Source organism: Chelonia mydas, chromosome 2, assembly GCF_015237465.2.
Source record: "Chelonia mydas isolate rCheMyd1 chromosome 2, rCheMyd1.pri.v2, whole genome shotgun sequence".
Classification (NCBI taxonomy): Eukaryota; Metazoa; Chordata; order Testudines; family Cheloniidae; genus Chelonia; species Chelonia mydas.
In genome coordinates this window covers 74,496,110-74,516,979 of record NC_057850.1, presented here as the reverse complement: position 1 = coordinate 74,516,979, position 20,870 = coordinate 74,496,110, and the positions used below count along the sequence as shown (strand labels likewise).

The window sequence follows — 20,870 nt, the reverse complement described above, 5'->3', positions numbered from 1 at the left end:
GCAGTAAAAAAGGAGAGCAATTTTCTTTTGGAGAAAAGAAGAGGTATACAAGTAGTAAATTATTATAAACAATAATAGCACTTGACATCTGGTAGATAATTGTGTATAGCCAGTCAGCTGTTTCTTAGTTAGGGCTTTATTTAATTGGCTGGTTTATAGCTTTAGTCATGTTTAGTTTTGTCTCTGTTGAGGGCCTAGCTTGGCAGTCTGCCCAAGTGGCACACCAAGAAGCTGCCTGTATTATGGGGATGGTATTTGCTATTGTGTGTTTAGTGGCACACAATAGCAAGTGTGCGCTAGTGGAAAAATACATCCTGCTGAGAAAATGGAAGTCTGAAGCAAGTCCTACATATACAGATTGGTTGGGTGCAATGTCAAACCCCGCATTGATTAGCTTGATTTGGGATAAATAATTGGGGAAAACCAACTATATGGAACAGATGAAAATGCTACAAACACTACTAAATATAATTCCTTCCTTCCATATGGCTCAGTACCCCTTCTTCCCCCCTCCCAGTACATTATGGACTCTTTTTTAGGTCACTCACCTGCCTGTGGGCTGCTCCTTACAGTAGCTGCAGACATGACAGGTGGGCTGTTATGCAGTATCTGCTTGCAGTAGTGGTGTTAAGCAAGACATCCTGCTGTCTCTAGCTGTAGAGTGGTTGGGGATGAGTCCTCTTTGCTGGTAAGGCAGTTGGGGAATGGATTCCCTTTGTTTCTTGAGGGAAGTTGGGCTTCCTTGACTGCTGGATGTCTCTTATAGCCAGCCAGAGAGAGAGAGAGAGAGAAACTGTGTGTGTGTATAGAAAGGGGTTGTCTCAGACAGGTGTATGTGTGGGAAATTTGAGTGGAAAGGGAAATAGGCCCCCAGAGTCACTCCCGATACCAGCTCTTTAGACTCTGGAGCTGACGTTACAAAGGCCTCGTCAACACTATAGAGTTAGTCGACGTAAAGCAGCTTACATTGACCTAATTGTGTAAGCATCTACACTACAGTGTTCCTCCTGCTGCTTTAACTCACCCACTACACCGACCTAATAAATCCACCTTGGCGAGAGGCGTAGCATGAGGTCAACGTAGGGCGATGTGGTGTCAGTATAGATGCTGCGTTACTTACAGTGTCCCACAATGGCCCAAAGTGACTGCTCTGGTCACCCTTTTGAACTCTGCTGCCCGGCAGCCAGGTACACAGGTCCTTGCCTCTCCCCTTTTAAAGCCCCAGGAATTTTTTGAAATTCCATTTCCTGTTTCCTTGGCATGAAGAGCTAACATAATAACTGCCCAGCTGACCATGCCTGCTCCATGCAGCCAAAGCACTCCTGCCTCGAGTACACCAGAGGTAGTGGATCTCCTGGGTCTGTGGGGAGGGGACGCCATGCAGTCACAGCTCCAATACAGCTGTAGGAATTTTGAGATCTATGGCCAGATCGCTCTGGGCATGGGGGAGAAGGGCTACAACTAGGATTACCACCTTTGAAATGCAAAAAACCGGCATCCCCTCCCCACAAGGCAAGCTCACCGCAACCCTAACCCCCATACACAAGGCAACTTTGCAAACCTCACCCCCGCTTCAACAGCCACTTATAGTATCTAGAGAAATAACATATATAGATAAGATTAATAACATTGCACATCTCCTCACTCTTGACTCAAACCCTCTCTTGCACACACGTGGTGCCTTGTGTGTTGGTGGGCAAACACTGCTGTATTTTCAACAGTTTTGATCCATTAACACGTAAGCGGTGGAGCTGGGAACACTGCAGCATCTTTAGCTGGACACAGACACTTTTAATATTACCTATCCCAGTGTGTTGTGCAGGGCCAGCTCTAGGTTTTTTTGCCACCCCAAGTGCAAAAAAAAAAAAAAAAGGCCAAAGTGCTGCCCCTTGAAAAGTGCACCCCAAGCATGTGCTTGGATTGCTGGTGCCTAGAGCCGGCCCTGGTGTTGTGATAATAATGCAAATCTTTAGACCCACGTAAAAAAACCCTGGAAGATTAAATTATTTTTCTGGCAACTGGCAAATCCTTAAAAATCCCAGCCAGGCCTGTCAAATACCGGCTAGGTGATAACCCTACCTATGAAAGGGACATGCAGCTGCGCCACGTGAAAAATCAAGGAGCTGCCGCAGGCGTACCAGAAGGCAAGGGATGCAAACAGTCGGTTTCTACGAGGGGCTGAATGCCATCCTCGGCAGTGACCCCACCTCTACCGCCAAGTGCCCCATGGATACTTTGGGGGAGCTGGAGTCACAGGTCACCACCTGAGGACAAGGACACTGGACAAGGAAGAGGAGGAGGAGGAGTATTGGGGACAGGTGACCAGGGGTTCCAGTGGCATTGCAAGGTAGGACCTGTTTTTGATTCCTGAGCAGTCGAGCCACTCCAGCAGTCCAGCACTGGCAAACCTGATGCAGGGGAGGGAACCTCTGGTAAGCACTCAGTTTGCTTCAGTATTGCAGGGACACATCTGTTCATATACTGTTTTTTTTTGATCAGGCTAGAAGAGGAAGTGAAATACCCAGTAGAGGTGCAGTTGCTACCTGCTTCTCATTCCCCTGTACAGCTAGGCAAAGGGTGCCCTGCGGAATAGTTTATGTGCACCAGGATGTTCTGTGACTCCTCCATAGAGACCGCTAGGAAACTTTGCTAGCCTGCAACCCTCCGCTAAAATTTTCTTGGGCAGGCTGCCTTATTTCTTCCACCACAGTAGGACACTTTCCTACACCAGTCAGCAATTACTTCAGCAGGCACCATAGCAGCATACAGCCCTGGTCTGCAGGCAGACATATGCAGGAGCTGTTCCCTTTCAGCCTCAGTTACAGTCATGAATGAAATATCTGCTAAAATCACTACTGCCGGTGGAGAACGGTGCCAGTAGTCAGTTTAATTGCCCCATCCTCTTGTACTGATGCCTGAGTGCTACCCCCTCTTATTGTCCCAACTCCCTCCCTCCCCTTCAGCTGTACTCTTCATGGCTGGGACTGCCGCTGTGCTCTATGCCAGCCGTTCTCAACTGGGGGTCCAGGGCCCCTGCAGGGGCCGTGAACAGGTTTCAGGGGGTCTGCCAAGCAGGGTCAGCATTAGATTCACTGGGGCCCAAGGCAGAAAGCTGAAGCTGGAGCCCCGCCGCAGTGGGGCTGAAGCCCAAGCAACTTAGCTTCATGGGGCCTCCTGCGGCATTGGGCCATGGGCAATTGCCCTGCTTGATACCCCCTAACGCTGGCCCTGGCTCTTATATACAGAAAAGCAGTTGTTGTGGCACAGGTGGGCTGTGGAATTTTTATAGCATGTTGGGGGGGACCCTCAGACTGAAAAAGGTTGAGAACCCCCTGCTCTATTCATCCCAAGGGGAAGTCAGAATGTTGTGCTTGTAACTTTTGTGGCCCAGGGGGAGTGAATGCACTCACAATAGTACCTCTGTCCATTGTTTCTTTAGCAACTCCAAATGTGGCCTTGAGGGTCTCTCCATCCACACTGGCAGAGTGGCTTGGCCAGATAAGGAGGAGAAAGAAGAGGACAAGGGAAGACATGTTCGAGGATGTCATGCAAGCCTCTGGTGCATCGGATTGCGAGCAGAGGGCTTGGAGGGGGACAATCAATGACAAAATGCAGTGGGATAGCGAGGACAGGAGAAATGGGTGGCAAGAGAGGATCATGCTGCTAATGGAGCAAACAGACATTCTGTGCTCCCTTATTGAACTTCAGGCTGAACACATTTGCGCTCGCCTCCCCCTGCAGCCCATAGAGAACTGCATTCTAGGACCTCCCTACACTTCCCCCTCACATTCCACATGTCTTCCGAGGCCACAGCAGTACCCCAGCCACTCCCGTGGGGGAGTATACACAATTACAGCCCCCACATACACCCAGCTGTGGGAGACTAGGTTGGTGTATGTGTTTGTGAATTCCATGTTCCTCCCCCTTTACCTGTATGCATGATACTTATTTAAGCTTTAAGCAGGTATGTTTGCATGAGTGTGGAATAAAAGTCTATTTATGGAAACTTAATCCATCTTTATTAGTCTCCAACATATGGTGGCTAACGTCCAAAGATAACAGCAATAGTTGCATTTGCACTGTTACATTAGCACACATTCAGCACTCATTACAAGGTTCATAGTATGGTGCAAAAAACAGTGCCAGGCACAGCATACTACAGCAACACACATTACTGTGGTTCATTGTTAAAATGCTCCTTCAAAGCTTCTCTGAGCCAAATAGTTCCCCGTTCAGCTCTTCTTATAGCCCTAGTATCTGGCTGCTCAAAAATCAGTGGACAACCAATCCACCTCCATGCACGAACCCTGCAGAAACTTCTCCCCATTTCCTTCACAGACGTTATGAAGTGCACAGCACGCAGCTGTGACCATGGGATATTTTCTTCACTGAGGTTGTGATTCATGACCAGAAAGGGTTAAGCAGCTTGCAGGCTAAATAACCCAGAGCCAACCTTTAAAGCATGTTAGAAACTATGTGAATGGTAATTGGGGCCATTCGATGCTAGATAAACTAGAATTTTGAAATGCAAACCTATGTTGTTAGAAGTGATACTAATTGTGTGTATCTTAGATGCTAGCCATGTAAACAGACAGTTCCTGTCCGTCACTATAACTATTAATTTGGGGATTAAAAAGGGAATATTAACATTTAGATGAATCTTGGGTGAAATAATGTCATTGTCTATGTCTCTTTGAAGTTTGTGATATACTGCCGAATAGATAAATTGCCCTATGCTAATTTGTGTAGCAAATTAGTGGTGGTGCTTAGGAAACAGAAGGTTACATCAAAAGCCTATAGTTCACCCAGGACTGTAAGGTCAAGTAGCTGCTAGACCACTGTATAAAAGACCCTTGGATCCTGATCCTGTCATCTCAGATCTGCTTGAGGTTTCGTGCAGGGGAAGCCTAAGCCATAAGGACTGAGATCCCAGTTCTGACTCGACCACCCTGAATATAAACATTGGACTATAACCTATGGACTATTTCTGAAAGAACTCTTTGCATCTACAAAGCTCTCCATCTCTGCTATGAATCTGAATCTCCAGATTGACTCATGTCTGTATGTATACTGTTCTTTTAACCAGCTCTCTCTCTCTTTTTAATAAATTTTAGTTTAGTTAATAAGAATTGGCTGTAAGTGTGTATTTGGGTAAGATCTGAAATATTCATAACCTGGGAGGTAATGTGTCCGATCCTTTGGGATTGGTAGAACCTTTTATATATGATGAATAAGATTTTCATTAATCCTCCTCATATTTGACATGGGTGTCTAGGTGGAGGCCTGAGGCTGGGTTACTTTAAGGGAAATGTGTTGGTGACTTCTGAGTAACCGGTGAGGTATAAAAGAAGCTGTTTTGTGCTGGCTTGGTAAATCTAAGTATTGGAATATCCATCAGCTTTGGGGATTGCCTGCCCCATTTTTTGCAGGTCACCCTAATTGAGTGACCTCAGCTGACTCCCCTGGGATTCCGGTCTAATCACAGAGGTCTAATCTCATGAGCAGACAGCACAAGCAGCCCTTCAAACCAAGGAAGGCATATTCAACAGTTACTCTGTACCTGCTGAGCCTGTTGTTGAAGTGCTCCTTGATACTGTTGAGGTGGCCAGTGTATGGCTTCATGAGCCACAGAAGTAAAAGGTAGACAGGGATCACTGTTGGTGTTTCAACATCCCGAATGGTAATCCTCTGGTCTGGAAAGAAAGTCCCTGTGTGCAACTTTCTGCACAGGCCCATGTTCCTAAAGATGCATCCATCATGACCTTGCCTGACCGGTCCATATTGATGCCGGTGACACAACTCTAGTGATCCAATGGTGCTTGCAACACCACAGAAAAATAACCCTTTCTGTTGATGTACTCCATTGCAAGGTGATCTGGTGCCAAAATAGGGATGTGCATGCTATCTATCGCCCCACTGCAGTTTGGGAACCCCCACTGCGGAAAAACCATCCACTATTACCCACACATTGCCCAGAGTCAGTCCTTCGTAGTAGGATACAATTAACGGCCCTGCACATTTGCATCACCGCAATGCCCACAGGGGATTTAACCATCTCCAAATAGATTCCTGACTGATCAGTAGCAATCTGGCATTGGCAGCATCCACACAGCAATCACCACTCGCTTCATTATGAGTGCAGGTCTCATTTTGGTGTTGCTGCGCTGGCAGGCTGGGGCAAGCTCTGCATACAGTTCCAGGAATGTGGCCTTGTGCATCTCAGAGTTCTGCAACCACTGCTCGTCATCCGATATCTGCATAACGATGTGATCCTATTAGTTCATGCTTGTTTCTCAGGCCCAGAACTAGCAGTCCACCATGTGCAACTGCTCAGTGAATGTTAACAGCAATCTTGAATTGTTTCTTTCCACAGTGCGCTGCAAGGCAGCCACCAACTCATCGTTATCAGACTCGCAGCTTAGGAAGTACTGCAGGATCAGGCACATTGTGTTTGTGATGCTCAGTGCAATATTGAAGAGCAGTGCGGGATCTATGCTTCTCACAGAGATGGCGGACGTGCAGGTTAGCAGGGCTTCCAAAAAGTAACATGAAATGTAATAGGATTGCCATTGAATGATGGGATGGAGAAAACTGCAAAATGGGATGCTGAACATATGTTCCCAGCCACCCTTGCACAACTCCTTTGCACCAGGGCTTAAATACTCAGACACAATTTTCCAGACCGCCCCCAGCTTCCCTGCTTCAGGGCTCCTGGCTTCAGCTGCTGGGACGGGGGGGATTTCTAGGGGCTTTAGGGGCAGAGGGGCACTGTGGATTGGGGTTTCTGTCCCACGGGGGCAGAGCCGGGGCTTCCGCAGGTTTGAAAATATTTACCAGAGCTCTGCTCTGGATGGCTCCATTTGAATTTAAGCCCTGGTTTGTGGCCACGAGGCATTGCAAGCTCTTCCCAAAACACCCTGCACTAGATGGTGGCGAATTGCACAGTGGGATAGCTACTCACAGTACACTGCTCTCTGGGTTGATACAGGTGCTGCTAGTATGGATGCACCCCAGCAACGCAAAGCATGTAGTATGGACATGCAACAGCAGCTTAATTATTGCAGCAGCTGTACTTCAACGTAACTTAAGTCGACTTAATTTTGTAGTGTAGACAAGGCCTTAGCCAAGGGCTAATGCAAGATTATCAACATTACAATCTGTGACAAAGCTCCGACCTTGTCTCAGTTGGTCCCACGCTTCCAGGCAGATTTTCGCTAGCCTCAGAGGCTCACTGTGACCTTCCACATAGCCCTTCTCTCTCTAGAGGCAAGGGTCATAGCCTACTGAGCCATTTTCATAATAAGGCAGAATTATAACATAAGAAGAAGAATGATAACATTCAAAAACCAGTCGGAGAACACTTCAATCTCTTTGGTCACTCGATTACAGACCTAAAAGTGGCAATTCTTCAACAAAAAAACTTCAGAAACAGACTCCAACGAGAGACTGCTGAATTGGAATTAATTTGCAAACTGGATACAATTAACTTAGGCTTGAATAAAGACTGGGAGTGGATGGGTCATTACACAAAGTAAAACTATTTCCCCATGTTTATTTCCTCCTCCTCCCTCCACCTCCGCTGTTCCTCAGATGTTCTTGTCAACTGCTGGAAATGGCCCACCTTGATTATCACTACAAAAGGTTTCCGCCCCGCCACCGCTCTCTTGCTGGTAATAACTTACCTGATCACTCTCGTTATAGTATGTATGGTAACACCCATTATTTCATATTCTCTGTGTAAATAAATCTCCCCACTGTAATTCTCCACTGAATGCATCCAATGAAGTGAGCTGTAGCTCACGAAAGCTTATGCTCAAATAAATTTGTTAGTCTCTAAGGTGCCACAAGTCCTCCTTTTCTTTTATTAAACTCATGGTTACCTAATTTTACCAAACTTAGGTACCTTTTATTCTAAGTATAAGGAGCATTTGTGGTAATCTTAGATCTCTGTGGGATGTGTGTTGGCAAATGGTAACCATTATGTATGCAAAATAGAAGAAGGCTTAACTAAGGCTGGCAAGAAACTAAACAAAATCTAGACAGAAGTAGAACTATGTTCAAGGATAACAAAATGGTAATACCAAAATGAATAAATTCAATCTGAGGAAACTTGTAAATGATCCAGCAGGATACCATGACTCAATTTATTGACAAATGCAGTACTTCAAGTTAGAGAAAGGCATTATATAGGGAAGCATGGTCTCAAATTCGAGTATTGGCTTTGACAAGACCTCCTATGTGGCCTTAGGAAAGTCACAAACTTTCTCCCTCAGTTTCCTTTTCTGTAAAATAGGTATATTAATAATAATTTCTCTACCTCACAAGAGTCTTGTGATTAGTTTCCAAAATTAAATGCTAAGTATTACTACTCTTATTTTTCATAAGGAAAAGTGACTTGTAAGATATGCATTAATGATCTCAATGAACACATGTATGGTGGTAATAAATCTGATAAAAGAAATAGACTTTACTGATTGGACAATTTAAGATAAAGATACAAAACATCTAGCTACAGATCCTAGGGCAAAGGTTCTGAAGTATTCTATTTACTTCCTTAATTAGAAAGTTGCTCTGAAATTGAGTCCACAGCCGTTCGCAGAGTAAAGCAAGATGGGTATGTTGTCTGTGCCTGTGCTCCTCACTTGGTCTCTTCTTCAGGTTGGCTGTGGTCTGGTAAGAAAACAAAGACAATCTTTACATTTTGAAGTGTAATATAGGTCATGACAAGCTTGTGAAAAAAAGAAAAACTGCTGCATATTGTTCCTGCAAATGAGCAGTTCTCTCCCATCATTAAGAACATTGAGGAGGAACACAGAAAATTTTGTTTTCTGAGTAGATTTTCTCATTGCTGCTACTTATGATCAGTCCACCTCTATATCTAGAGGGCCTGATCCTACACTCCTTATTCTGGCAGAACTCCCATTGATTTTTCTATAGCAATTTTGGCTGAATACACAGTCCAGCCCTGGAACCAGGGTAAGTGGTAAAACCTATTCTACTATTTGGAATATAGATAGTGACACCAAGTATTTTGTTTAATATAATAAATATGTCATGGAAGTGAATGCCCTCTTAGTCAAGCTGGACATGCTTTTCTTTGGCTGTGCTAGCAGCTTCCCCAACCTGTGGTGAACTATTTCATGACACCATACAACAATAGCAACTTTGAAATTATATACTGCCTTATGTTTTTCCAGAGAAATGCAGTATTTTCCCACTTCTGTGAATAAGACCCAGTGTGATTTGCAAGAATTTGGAGCAGACAATATTCTGAATTTGTGGGTCAGACAAACACTGTGTGGGTGGAAGTGGAGAGTTCGATTACACTGTTATTACTTTGCCAGGAGCTGGTACCTTTTCTCATGTTGGTATCACTGGGACAACTCATGGAGCAATGTATTACTTAATATGAGTTAAGGTGGCAGAATCTGGCCACCTTACATTTTACTGTATATAACATCATTCAAAGTGTTTCCCAAAGTTAGGCTGAATAAACCACAAACACTAAATTATTCAGGAAAGAGGAAACGTCTTCCCTTTAGATTTTAAAATAGTATTCAGTGGACGAACTGGATTTTTCCTTGACACACCCTTAATTGGTGTCAGCTAGCAGTGCACGCTGTTATTCTTAATTGTGAATTTGTTATAAATGTACAAAATTGTAGCTATTCACAAAATAGTAGGGGCTGGCATTCTGGTAAGTTGTGTTGGCTTTGAGGTTATGGACACCTGCAGCCGGATCCTGCAGCTGGTGCTCCCCTGAGTAATCTTTACATGCACAAGTATCCCCACTAAAATAGGTAATTTCACTGGGATTTGCTGGATTCCATAGCTACATATGAGTAAGGATTAGGCCCTATGTAGCAGGAAATCACCAACTCCTTCAACATTGAAGCCATCGGTTGGTGACAGTTTTCAGTCACTGCTGAGCTGGGCTGGATTTGATTACATGAGGAAATGGAAATAATTTGGTATTTGAATAATCTCCCACTCATGCTTTCTCTTACTCACCAGGAGTGTATAGGTTGGAATCAATTAAATTGTTTTACGGCTGTACTTATGAAAGTTTTGATGCAGCTGGAAAATCTTGTCCGTGGACTGAAAAAAAATTAGCTTTGTGATGTATGTGTTGTTTGCATGATGGATTTTGAAGCCCGGAGGCATTGTGATTGTAATCATAGCGACCACAGAAATGCTTTACCTTTCATTAATGGCACTAAAGGCATTCAGCACTTTGGATAAAGCTTTTTTTTAAAAAAAAATATTATGTTTATAGAAACTGTTATTTCAATTTTTGGATAAACCATCATGAAACTGACAATATTAATTAAATCATTCTTGGGGGATTAATTTTAGTCAGATTAACTATTAAGGTGATTATTAATTACTTCTAAATCAGATCACCATTAATTGAATTATGAGACTTTTTGCAGTTTGGAAATAAATTGGCTCCTCTGTGTATTCAGTCCAGAGGCAAATTACACTCTTTCATTACCAGTCTCTAAAAAACCCCTACTAATAAGAAGCATTCCAAGGATTGGTTTAATTTCCTTACGTTCATCCTAAACCTTGCACTCATTTACTCCTCTCAATGAAACTGCTCCGATTTGGCCACTTAAGAGCCTGATTCAAAGCCCACTGAAGACACTAGAAAGTCTCCTACTGAATTCAATGGACATTGGATCAGACTCCATGTACAAAGAAAATTAAATAAGCCTAGGAAAATGAACAGGATGACAACTATGAGTTGGAGCTTGCCAACCCTTACTTGTGTGGGGGTAGTCTTTATCCATGTAAGTGAGGGCTACATGTGTGAGTAAGAGTTTACAAGATCGGATTCTTCAAAAGCAGATGGAGTCTGTGAAAATTCTTTGGTATCATTCCCATGGCATACCTGTATCGGTTAGCCATTGTACTATGCAATAATATTTTTTTTAAAGGTAGATCTATGTGATGGTAGGACATAAGTGCCATAAAACTTTAGTATTTAATGGAGGGCTATTGACATTATAGAATCAGGGAAGATTGGGCTGGAAAGGATCTCTTGGCTTATCTAGTCTATACTCTATATCGGAACATCTGAGTGCATGGAACACAGAAACAGCCACATGGTTCCCAGTGCAACCTGATTGTAGCCTATTAAAACACACTGAAAGTGGCCAGCAATAAATGCTGTTAGCTGAGCTCAAGCTGGATCTGTAATATTATTAAAAGAATAATGTTCGTAGCCTTTCATTTTGTGCATCCTGATAATCTCTCTCTCTTTTTTCCCTCACTAGCCTACTCCAGAGTCATTTGGTGAGTTCTGTTTAGAGTTCTATATGAGTGCGCTGAAGGCAGCCGACAAAAACAGCAGCTCAAACACAGCAGGGACAGATTTATAATTACTATTATTGTTATTACATTAATTTTCACACTTCATAAAGATAATAGCAAAGACTAATGTCCTATGTCACTTGTCTTTTGTTTTTCAGAAGTAGATGTAGATGGTGGAATTGATCGAGATATCTTGGACATCAATGAAGGTTATTTTTTAATTTTCTTTTTCATATTTTGAAAGTTTCATTGCAACAGTGAGAAATCAGTACAATGTCTGAATGTTAATCAGCTCTTACTTTTTAGCTTTAGGACTGAACCTTTTTGAGGGAGATATCAAACTTGATGGGGTGAGTTCAAACATAAAATATAAAACCAGAAATGTGTCATTGACTTATGGAATATAAAGCATGGCTGATCTGAACATGCTCAGCCCATCCAGCTTGTACTAGCCATAAATGTTGTTTATGTAACAATAAATTGAAATAATTTGGGAATGTATTTGTACAAAATGTCATAGATAATGAATGAGTCATGTAAATTTACAGAAGCATTAACTGGAATAAAAATCAGTTCAGCCATTAGATCAATGTAATAAACTTCTTATTTCCCTTACTGTGATTTAGAATTGTAGTTTTAAGAGTATTGGCATTAATCACATGCAGACAGGCGTGCTTGAGATATCCTTAGTTTATCTGCAATTCTGCACAATATTTGTCAGCATATGAAACTTCAGACTCTTCCCTGCAAACCCTTCCTCCTCATGTGAGTTGCCTCCTCATGCAAGTTTAGGTCCTTGATTAGCATCTCATTTTAGAACATCCCTCTGGTATCCCTATTCACCTCAAAAAATTATTGCATTATATCTCAAAGAATCCCAGTGGGAATACCTGACAATCTACTTTAGCCTAATTCCTTTGAAGTCAATGGGAATTTTGCTATCTAATTCAATGGGAGCAGATGATTATTAGTCACCACTGAATTACTTCTAGGATGGAGGATGGAAATCAATCTGTACGTGGTACATCAGTGACAGTAAGGGTAGTTTTAGTCAAGGCCACTGGAACAAATTCCTAAACTTATGAAAAGAGTCATGGGATTTTTAATGTCCAGGCAGAGCAGATAGGACTTTATATTATAACGAAAGACAAACCATCCTAAATGGCAGGGAATTTAGGGTTTAGCTGATCCTGCTGGGATTTGAAATTTTGTTCCTGGGAAGTCTCTAGAATAGGCGCCGACTTTCCAGTGTGCCGGGTGGTACTCCCCCCAGGTGCCACCGCAGACCCCACCCCCACTCCACCCTTTCCCCCAAGACCTCATCCCCGCCCCACCTCTTCTCGCTCCTGCCTTGCCCTGTTCTACTCCATCCCCTGAGCACACCCCGACCTCGCTCCTCCCCCCCAGTGCCACCTGTATGCCATGGAACAGCTGATGATGGTGAGCAGAAGGTGCTGATAAGGGGGCTGCCAGTGGGTGCTCAGTACCCACGTTTTTTTTTTCCATGGGTGCTCCAGCCCTGGAGCACCCATGGAGTCGGTGCCTATGGTCTCTAATATTTCAAACCTGAGGCCTACACCACTGGGCCATCTTCCTCAGCATTTGTGCTCCTAAGCTTATTTCTCAACTACTCACAGAGATTCATAAGAGACATATTTCTTACTTGCAGGTTAGAGCTACAAAATTTTGTTTTTGCTGCCTACTCCTATGCCATACCTTACTGAACTCTTCACATTTATTTTCCTTCTCAAATACAGGAACGAAACTCCATTATTGGTGACAACTATCGGTGGCCCCTCACCATCCCATATGTCCTTGAGGATAGCCTGGGTACTGTATTTGCCTTTGAAATATAAATATACATACATATATATATAAATAATAGTGTCTGCTTTGGTTGAAAAGTTGCACTAGTTTTAAATACAAGTTTGTTTTTAAAGTCATCTGCCTAAGGTATGACACTGCATTAAGTGAAAAGAAAGAAAAAGTTACTGGGGATCTTTTTTAATTCAGGGAATCTCACCTTTCCATTTGTACGGTTCAGAGTGACAAAAAGTTTGGATATGAATAGATGAAGAAATAGGTTAACCGATTTAAGCCAAGTAGGTCTCCTAGAGGAGATGACTCAGATGTATTGCTAGCATTCAAGGATCTGAACAATGCCAGTGAGGTGTTTATAACCCTTTACTTGCTCTGGGTGAAATCTGAGGTTTTTACTCAGTTTTTATTCAATCCTTGGTCCTATAAACTCCACTGAAGTCAGTAGCAGTTGAGAACACTCAGCAACTGTCAGGATCAAGCATTATGTACTCATCATCTTATATTGTATATATAAAAATCACCCATGAAACATATCGTATTACGTTTAAACAAAACAAAGGTAGAATACAATTGTCTGGGTATACCGCAAGAAGGACATTTGACTGGTTATGGGTTTTAATCAGGCTGCAACTTTATTATATATATGTCTGGGACCACCCAGCAGATAAAGTGTACAGTGCAAGCACATCCATGCTTATTCAAATCAATTCTCCGGGGCTTCCACCAGCCCCCCTTTATTTCCATCCAGGTTCCCCAGCTGACCCATGGCTTGGACCTTACTATCCACCAGCCTCATAAGAGGGTTAAGGAGGGCTATGAGAATGGTGGGGGCAGGGCTGTTGGCTCCCTGACATACCAATCATAGGAGTCTCCAACCCCCTCCCCCGTTCTGTTCCTTTATCCAGTACCTCCTTTTAAGTTCTTTACCAGGCCATTTATCTGGTCACTGGCTGCCCTCCCTATGGAGTATCTGCACTGAACATCCGCTCCAAGGAGGCACCAGCCATTTGCTTGGCTGCCTCCCCCCAAGCCCGTCAGGTTCCCAGACATCTCCAAATGGCCTCTTGGCTAGCAGCCCTACTGGGGAAAAAAAACCTGCTGTCCCATGTGTGATCGTCAAGGGGCACCAGCAGCTGCATTGTCCTTGACCCAGTACTGCAACAACCGCCCTTAATGGAGGGCCGCATAGGCGACTCATTCTCTGGATCTTTGAACTGACAAGACTCCTTAAAAGAAAACAAAATAAACAACTTGTAAGCTGGAGCATTCCACCAACCACATGACATTCCGAGGTTCCAGAGAGCCTGCAGCTTACGTAATTTGGCAAACTGGAAATGAGATAAGGCATCTGCTAAGCCATTATCCCTGCCCGGCATGTGCTTGGAAGAAAAAACAGATGTTGAAGGTTAAGCATTGGAGAACAAATGCCCTTACCAACTTCACAACCCTGTGTGATCTGGAAGTTTGGCGACTGATAACCTGTACCACTGCCATGTTGTCACACCAGAAGCACACCCTTATATTAGCTCCAATCCCCAAATTAATACCCATATTAATACCCATTTGTCCCTCCACAATGATACCCCATTAAATTGACTTCGAAAACTTTCCCTCACCCACAAGTCTTCTTTCATCTCTGTAGTGACTCTGTAGTGACTCGTATGTAATGGTGTGGCCTGGCTATGCTGGCCGTTGCTGCTGCCAGCCTGGCATAAAATGCCCGCCCTGGGGCAACAACCCTGCAAGCAAAGTTCAGCTCAATGCCCAGGTAGGTTAATGTAGTGGAAGGGCCTTCTGTTTTGTCCTTCGCTAGGGGTTCCCCCAACTATTTAGCCAGGGCCTGAAATGTGTCCAACAGGTGAAAACATTCATGTGACCTGGCTCGCCCTCCAAACAAAAATTATGCAAATAATGCACTATTTAATTTAGTCCTGCTGACTGTACCCCTTCCCAGTGCACCATTGGACTGAAATTCTCAAAAGCTGCACGGGATACTGAAGAGCCCATGGGCATAGCCTTGTCGAAATAAAATTGCCAGCCGTAGTCGTCTTGCAAACATGCCTGTATCTACAGGGGTTACAAAAACAACCACCATTATTAAAAGCCCAGCAAATACTATTATGTGCCTGCGGCCCCTTCTGAGCTTGTTGCGATATGAACAAACCCCTGGCGCCCTTGGTGTCATTCACTGCAACCACAGTGTGTGATGCCACCTTATCCCAGTTTGTCTTGCTGCCCTCAATTGAAACTGCTCATGACATGCCCCCAAACATATTGTGTGCCCGCCTAATTATAGCCGTATACTTAACAAAGGCAGGGCTGCTGTCTGGGTAGGCCTGTACTGTAACACCCGCCTAGATGAGGAAGGCAGCCTTCCAATTTTCCCATGTTCTAGGCACCTTTGGCCTCTTGGGCACTTCGCTCTTTTGCTTGTCTTGCCCATGTTTACTGTTTGTTAACACCTCCCTGTGCAATAGGGATAATGTAAATAAGGAAGGTAGCCTTCCAATTTTTCCATGTTTTAGGCACCCTTGGCCTCTTGGGCAGTTCTCTCTTTTGCTTGCTTTGCCCATGTTTACTGTCTGTGAACACCTCCCTGTGCCATAGGGATATTATATCCACAAACTCGCCTCTCAGGATGTTATATTTAGTTGTACTGAGTAGGTGAACTCCCATTGGGTAAGCCACCCCAGCATAATTGTATTCAGGACTGCATGGAGGGAGCTCCGCAGAGCCCTGCTCCCCCATACACCCCCCGGGAGTGTCTACTCTGTCCCATGCGGTTACATGCCCTGATGGCTGATGAGTTCCCATGTGCCCTTCCCTGATCTGCTACCCAAACTTGAGCCCATGCTGGGCCTACCCTGTCACCCTGTGCAGACCCCTCACATCTAACTGCCTGAAGCTGCTGTAGTAAATTCAGATTAGCTTGCAGCAGCTGTGTAATATCATCAGTGTCCACACTGAAGGTGCCACCCCTAGGTGGGTCTGCCCAGGCTTCTGGACCTCCCACTCCTGGGCCCAGAGTATTTAATACCCCAATAGGCTGACTCCTATTCCCCTTAGGTGAACTCACTGAATGACTGGTTGAGCAAGGTCCCTGCACCTGGCTGTGGCCCCTGCAAGTGCCACCCCTTGCCAGGCTGGAAGGCTGGATACCACCTCTGCCACCCATTCCCCCAACCTCTGTGTGGTTCAGATTACACTCACCCCCGAGATCAGCATTACCGCCATCCCTTGTGTTCGGTGGAAGAGAACATTCTGGTTCTAGGTGACCTTGTGTCCTCTGAAGCGCTGTAATGCTGTGGAGAAAACCTCAGAAACTACGTCACTGACCATTTGCTGCACAGCTTCGCTGACTACCCCATTGATCCACACAGCCTGCCCCCCTGAATGCGTGGATGCTTTCCTTTGGTCATTTGCCTCCCTCAGTCCATGAGACTGCCCTGGGTTATGCTTTGGGTTATTAAACACACCACCCTGGGCAGTAGCAGCCCCCATACTTGTGAGCCCCCTTGCCCTGCTGCAATACTGTCTGTCTTGGGTCCCCTTCCAGTCCATGGGCTCCCTTGGGACTGCCTTGCGCTGTAGCCTCTGCCTGTCCCCTTTCCAGCAAAGGTACAGCAACCTGCACACAGCCAGAAAGAATTGCAGCCTGATATATCCACTTGCAGCACGGCTGGTACATGAAACAGTTAAATGTGCTTGCCTTGCTCTGTCCCCCCTCCCTCAATTCACATTGATTGTTTCAGAGGCTGACTCCCTTGCCTTGCTCCCTCCCCCTCCCAATGCACCTTAATTGTTTTGAAATTGCCCATGAAACATATTGTATTATGTTTAGATAAAACAAAGGTAGAATACAGTTTTCCAGCAGTCTAGATTCTTAGGCCTTTACTGAATTTTTGCTCAATCCTTAATCTGTCAAAACTCCAAGATTTTAATAGTAGTTTGTCAGAGTGAGGTCTATAAAAAGCTCAGCAAGGACCTTAGGATTTGGCCCTATATTGATAACAATGCTATTTGTTTCTCTTACAGAAATGAATGCTAAAGGACTTATCCTCAAAGCATTTGAACGGTATCGCCTAAAAACCTGTATTGACTTCAAACCTTGGGAAGGAGAAAAAAATTATATATCAGTGTTCAAGGGCAGTGGGTAAGAGATAAAATGTGACAAATTCTCATTCCATTTGGATATATGGCCAGTTTTTATGTGCACTAATTAGGATGTTCTCCAAAAACTGGGAACGGAATATAATTCCTTATCTCAACCTATTCATTTCTCAGATTTTACACACTGGAAACTGTAATAGCCCAAAACCTAGTATGAACTCGATAAAGGTTAAGTTTTCCCCTTATTATACTTGTTTGCAAACAAACACTCTAGGACCCAATGGAAGTTGTACCGATGCAACTGAGCACAGAACTGAATCCTTAACAGACATGGGACCTTTCATGGTAAATCAAGCTATTGGATCAAATCATTTTTTCTTGTTTGGCCTGTGGGCATATGAAGTTCTATTCTAATGTTCTCCTACTAAATTCGTCTTATAAAAAAAAAATTTCCCCACAATGGGAATGCCATAGCCTAGACTGCAGGACTGCAAATTTGTCCGACCATAATAAAGGGAATTACATATGGGTAGTGACATAGCAGGCTTGTTTTGACTCCCACCTGTGCCTGGAAAATGGTACAAAGTCAGCCCCAGGCTATTTGTTCTTCCACGATAAATATTTTACTTTATAGACCTGTGTACTAATAGTGAACCACCAAGGTGCAAGTGTGATCTGAATGCTATGGGCTAAAGCCACAAAGGGATTTAGGCACTTAACTCCAAAATATAGATCCTCAAAACCCCTGCTCAGCTGCCACCTAACCTTGTAGTTACCTAAATTTCAGCCACTGGACATGCACACAGCCACTTCAGTCCTGACGCCCAGCTCACATCCATGCCCCAGCAAGATCTTCAAACTAGGCACTGCCCCATCTATCTTGCTTGTGGGGCCCATTCCAGTAGGCATATTGAGAGCATGCCTCATAGATCAGGCTTCACATGAAACACTATTAGTGGTGGTAATGCCACCTCCTTGTAACTTTTAGCCCAATGATTAGCACATGCACCCAGGAGAGGGGAGATTCCGGTTCAAATCCCACCTCTGTCCCACCGCCACCTATGTGGAGCAGGAATTTGAAGTCAGGTCTCCCACCCGACAGGTGGCTGCCCTAACCACTGCACTATAAAGTATTCAGGGATGCCTGTCTCTCAGTCTCTCCTGTTGAATCTCTTCCACTTTGTGTGAAATACTTAAGGCATTGGGCCAGAGACACAATGATAATGATTCTTGGAACAGCGCATCCCACCTGGGATGTGTGAGGTCCAAGTTCCAGGCCCTGTTGTAATGACTATTGATGCAAAGTGGAACAGGTATTATTTTAGGTGTCCACCTTGTTTTGAGGAGTGCGGCTTAGGCCAACCGCTCTTCTCCTCTGCATTTTCTACTTGTTAGGTTAGGCAGCTCCCCACTCAGTATCATGCTGGGCTTTGGTGGATCCTATTTTTGTCACCTGACTTTCCTCATGCATTCTATAGGGACTGGGAGCCTGGGCACCTAACTCAGGGTTGTGGACTCCATTGGCTGGCAGAACGCCTAAACGTTAGCGATTGCAATGCTGAACCTAATCTATGAATCTATGGCCCTAGACCTATGAATTTTCCATGCTCATAAATCCAGGTGTTTTAGCAGCCAGATCAAAAAAAGACCATATAGGGCTAAATCCTGGACTTCTGAACTCCCACTGACTTCAACAGTAAGAATTGCAAGATTTAGCCAATGGTGTTTAATAAACCTCATCATTATCATAGAATCCTAGAACTGGAAGGGACCTCGAGAGGTCATCTAATCCATTCCCCTGCACTCATGGCAGGGCTAAGTATTATCTAGATCATCCCTGACAGGTATTTGTCCAACCTGCTCTTAAAAATCCCCAATGATGGAGATTGCACAACCTCCCTAGGCAATTTATTCCAGTGCTTAACTACTCTGACAGTTAGGACATTGTTCCTAATGTCCAACCTAAACCGCCCTTGCTGCAATTTAAGCCCATTGCTTCTTCTCCGATCCTCAGAGGCAAGAACAATTTTTCTCCCTCCTCTCTTGTAACAACCTTTTATGTACTTGAAAACTGTTATCATGTCCCCTCTCAGTCTTCTCTTCTCCAAACTAAACAAACCCAATATTTTCAATCTTCCCTCATAGGTCATGTTTTCTAGACCTTTAATCATTTTTGTTGCTCTTCTCTGGACTTTCTCCAGTTTGTCCAGATCCTTCCTAAAATGTGGCACCCAGAACTGGACACAATACTCCAGTTGAGGCCTAATCAGTGCAGAGTAGAGCAGAAGAATTACTTCTTGTGTCTTGCTTACAATACTCCTGCTAATACATCCAAGAATGTTGTTTGCTTTTTTTGCAACAGCATTACACTGTTGACTCATATTTAGCTTGTGATCCACTATGACCCCCTGATCCCTTTCCTCAGTACTTGCTTCCTAGACAGTTATTTCCCATTTTGTTTGTGTGCAACTGATTGTTCCTTCCTAAGTGGAGTACTTTTATCCTTATTGAATTTCATCCTATTTACTTCAGACCATTTCTCCAGTTTGTCCAGATCATTTTGAATTTTAATCCTACCCTCCAAAGCACCTGCCACCCCTCCCAGCTTGGTATCGTCCGCAAACTTTATAAGTGTACTGTCTGTGCCATTATCTAAATCGTTGATAAAGATATTGAACAGAACCGGACCCAGAGCCGATCCCTACGGGACCCCACTCGTTATGCCCTTCCAGCATGACTGTGAACCACTGATAAGTATTCTCTGGCAATGATTTTCCAACCAGTTATGCACCCACCTTATAGTAGCTTCATCTAGGTTGTATTTCCCTAGTTTGTTTATGAAAAGGTCATGTGAGACAGTATCAAAAGCCTTACTGAAGTCAAGATATACCACATCTACTGCTTCCCCCCATCCACAAGGCTTGTTACGCTGTCAAAGAAAGCTATCAGGTTGGTTTGACATGATTGGTTCTTGACAAATCCATACTGACTGTTATTTATCACCTTATTATCTTCTAGGTGTTTGCAAATTGATTGCTTAATTATTTGCTCCATTATCTTTCTGGGTACAGAAGTTAAGCTGACTGGTCTGCAATTCCCCGGGTTGTCCTTATTTCCCTTTTTATAGATGGGCACTATATTTGCCCTTTTCCAGTCTTCTGGAATGTCTCCCATCTTCCATGACTTTTCAAAGATAATTGCTAATGGCTCAGATATCTCCTCAGTCAGATCCTTGAGTATTCTAGGATGTATTGCATCAGGCCCTGGTGATTTGAAGACATCTAACTTGTCTAAGTCATTTTTTACTTGTTCTTTCCCTATTTTAGACTCAGATCCTACCCCATTTTCACTGGCATTCACTATGTTAGACATCCAATTGCCATTATATTCCTTTTTGTACCTCTATTAGAACTTGCCCTAGCAGACAAAAGCATTGGCCCATCTAGTCTGGTAATGTATCTAGCCTTCATCGCTAAGTTATGCAATGCTGTGCTTAAGGAGAAATTCCTTTCTTATATGCTTCGACAATTCGTTTGATTACCCTTATCTTGACTAGCTTATCAGTAAAAGTTATTGGTAGTCATAAACTTTAAAAAATGCAGCTAAATTATATGACTTTACAA

General features: G+C 43.8%; 1 protein-coding gene across 9 annotated transcripts in view; it reads left to right on the top strand.

Moving 5' to 3' along the window:
- The window catches only part of LOC102938685 (E3 ubiquitin-protein ligase RNF138), a 63,755-nt gene that overhangs the window by 21,859 nt on the left and 21,026 nt on the right, over positions 1 to 20,870 (top strand). For 7 of the 9 annotated variants that reach the window (XM_037892694.2, XM_037892695.2, XM_043539678.1 and 4 more), the window contains 5 exons: positions 11,280 to 11,298; positions 11,475 to 11,525; positions 11,623 to 11,666; positions 13,074 to 13,146; positions 17,173 to 17,290. In XM_037892694.2, coding sequence (XP_037748622.1) covers positions 11,280 to 11,298; positions 11,475 to 11,525; positions 11,623 to 11,666; positions 13,074 to 13,146; positions 17,173 to 17,290 — 305 coding nt within the window. Of the gene's footprint in view, positions 1 to 8,562; positions 8,674 to 11,279; positions 11,299 to 11,474; positions 11,526 to 11,622; positions 11,667 to 13,073; positions 13,147 to 17,172; positions 17,291 to 20,870 lie in introns of those variants that run through there. The other 2 variants (XM_027821297.3, XM_037892697.2) reach the window with 2 other exon arrangements.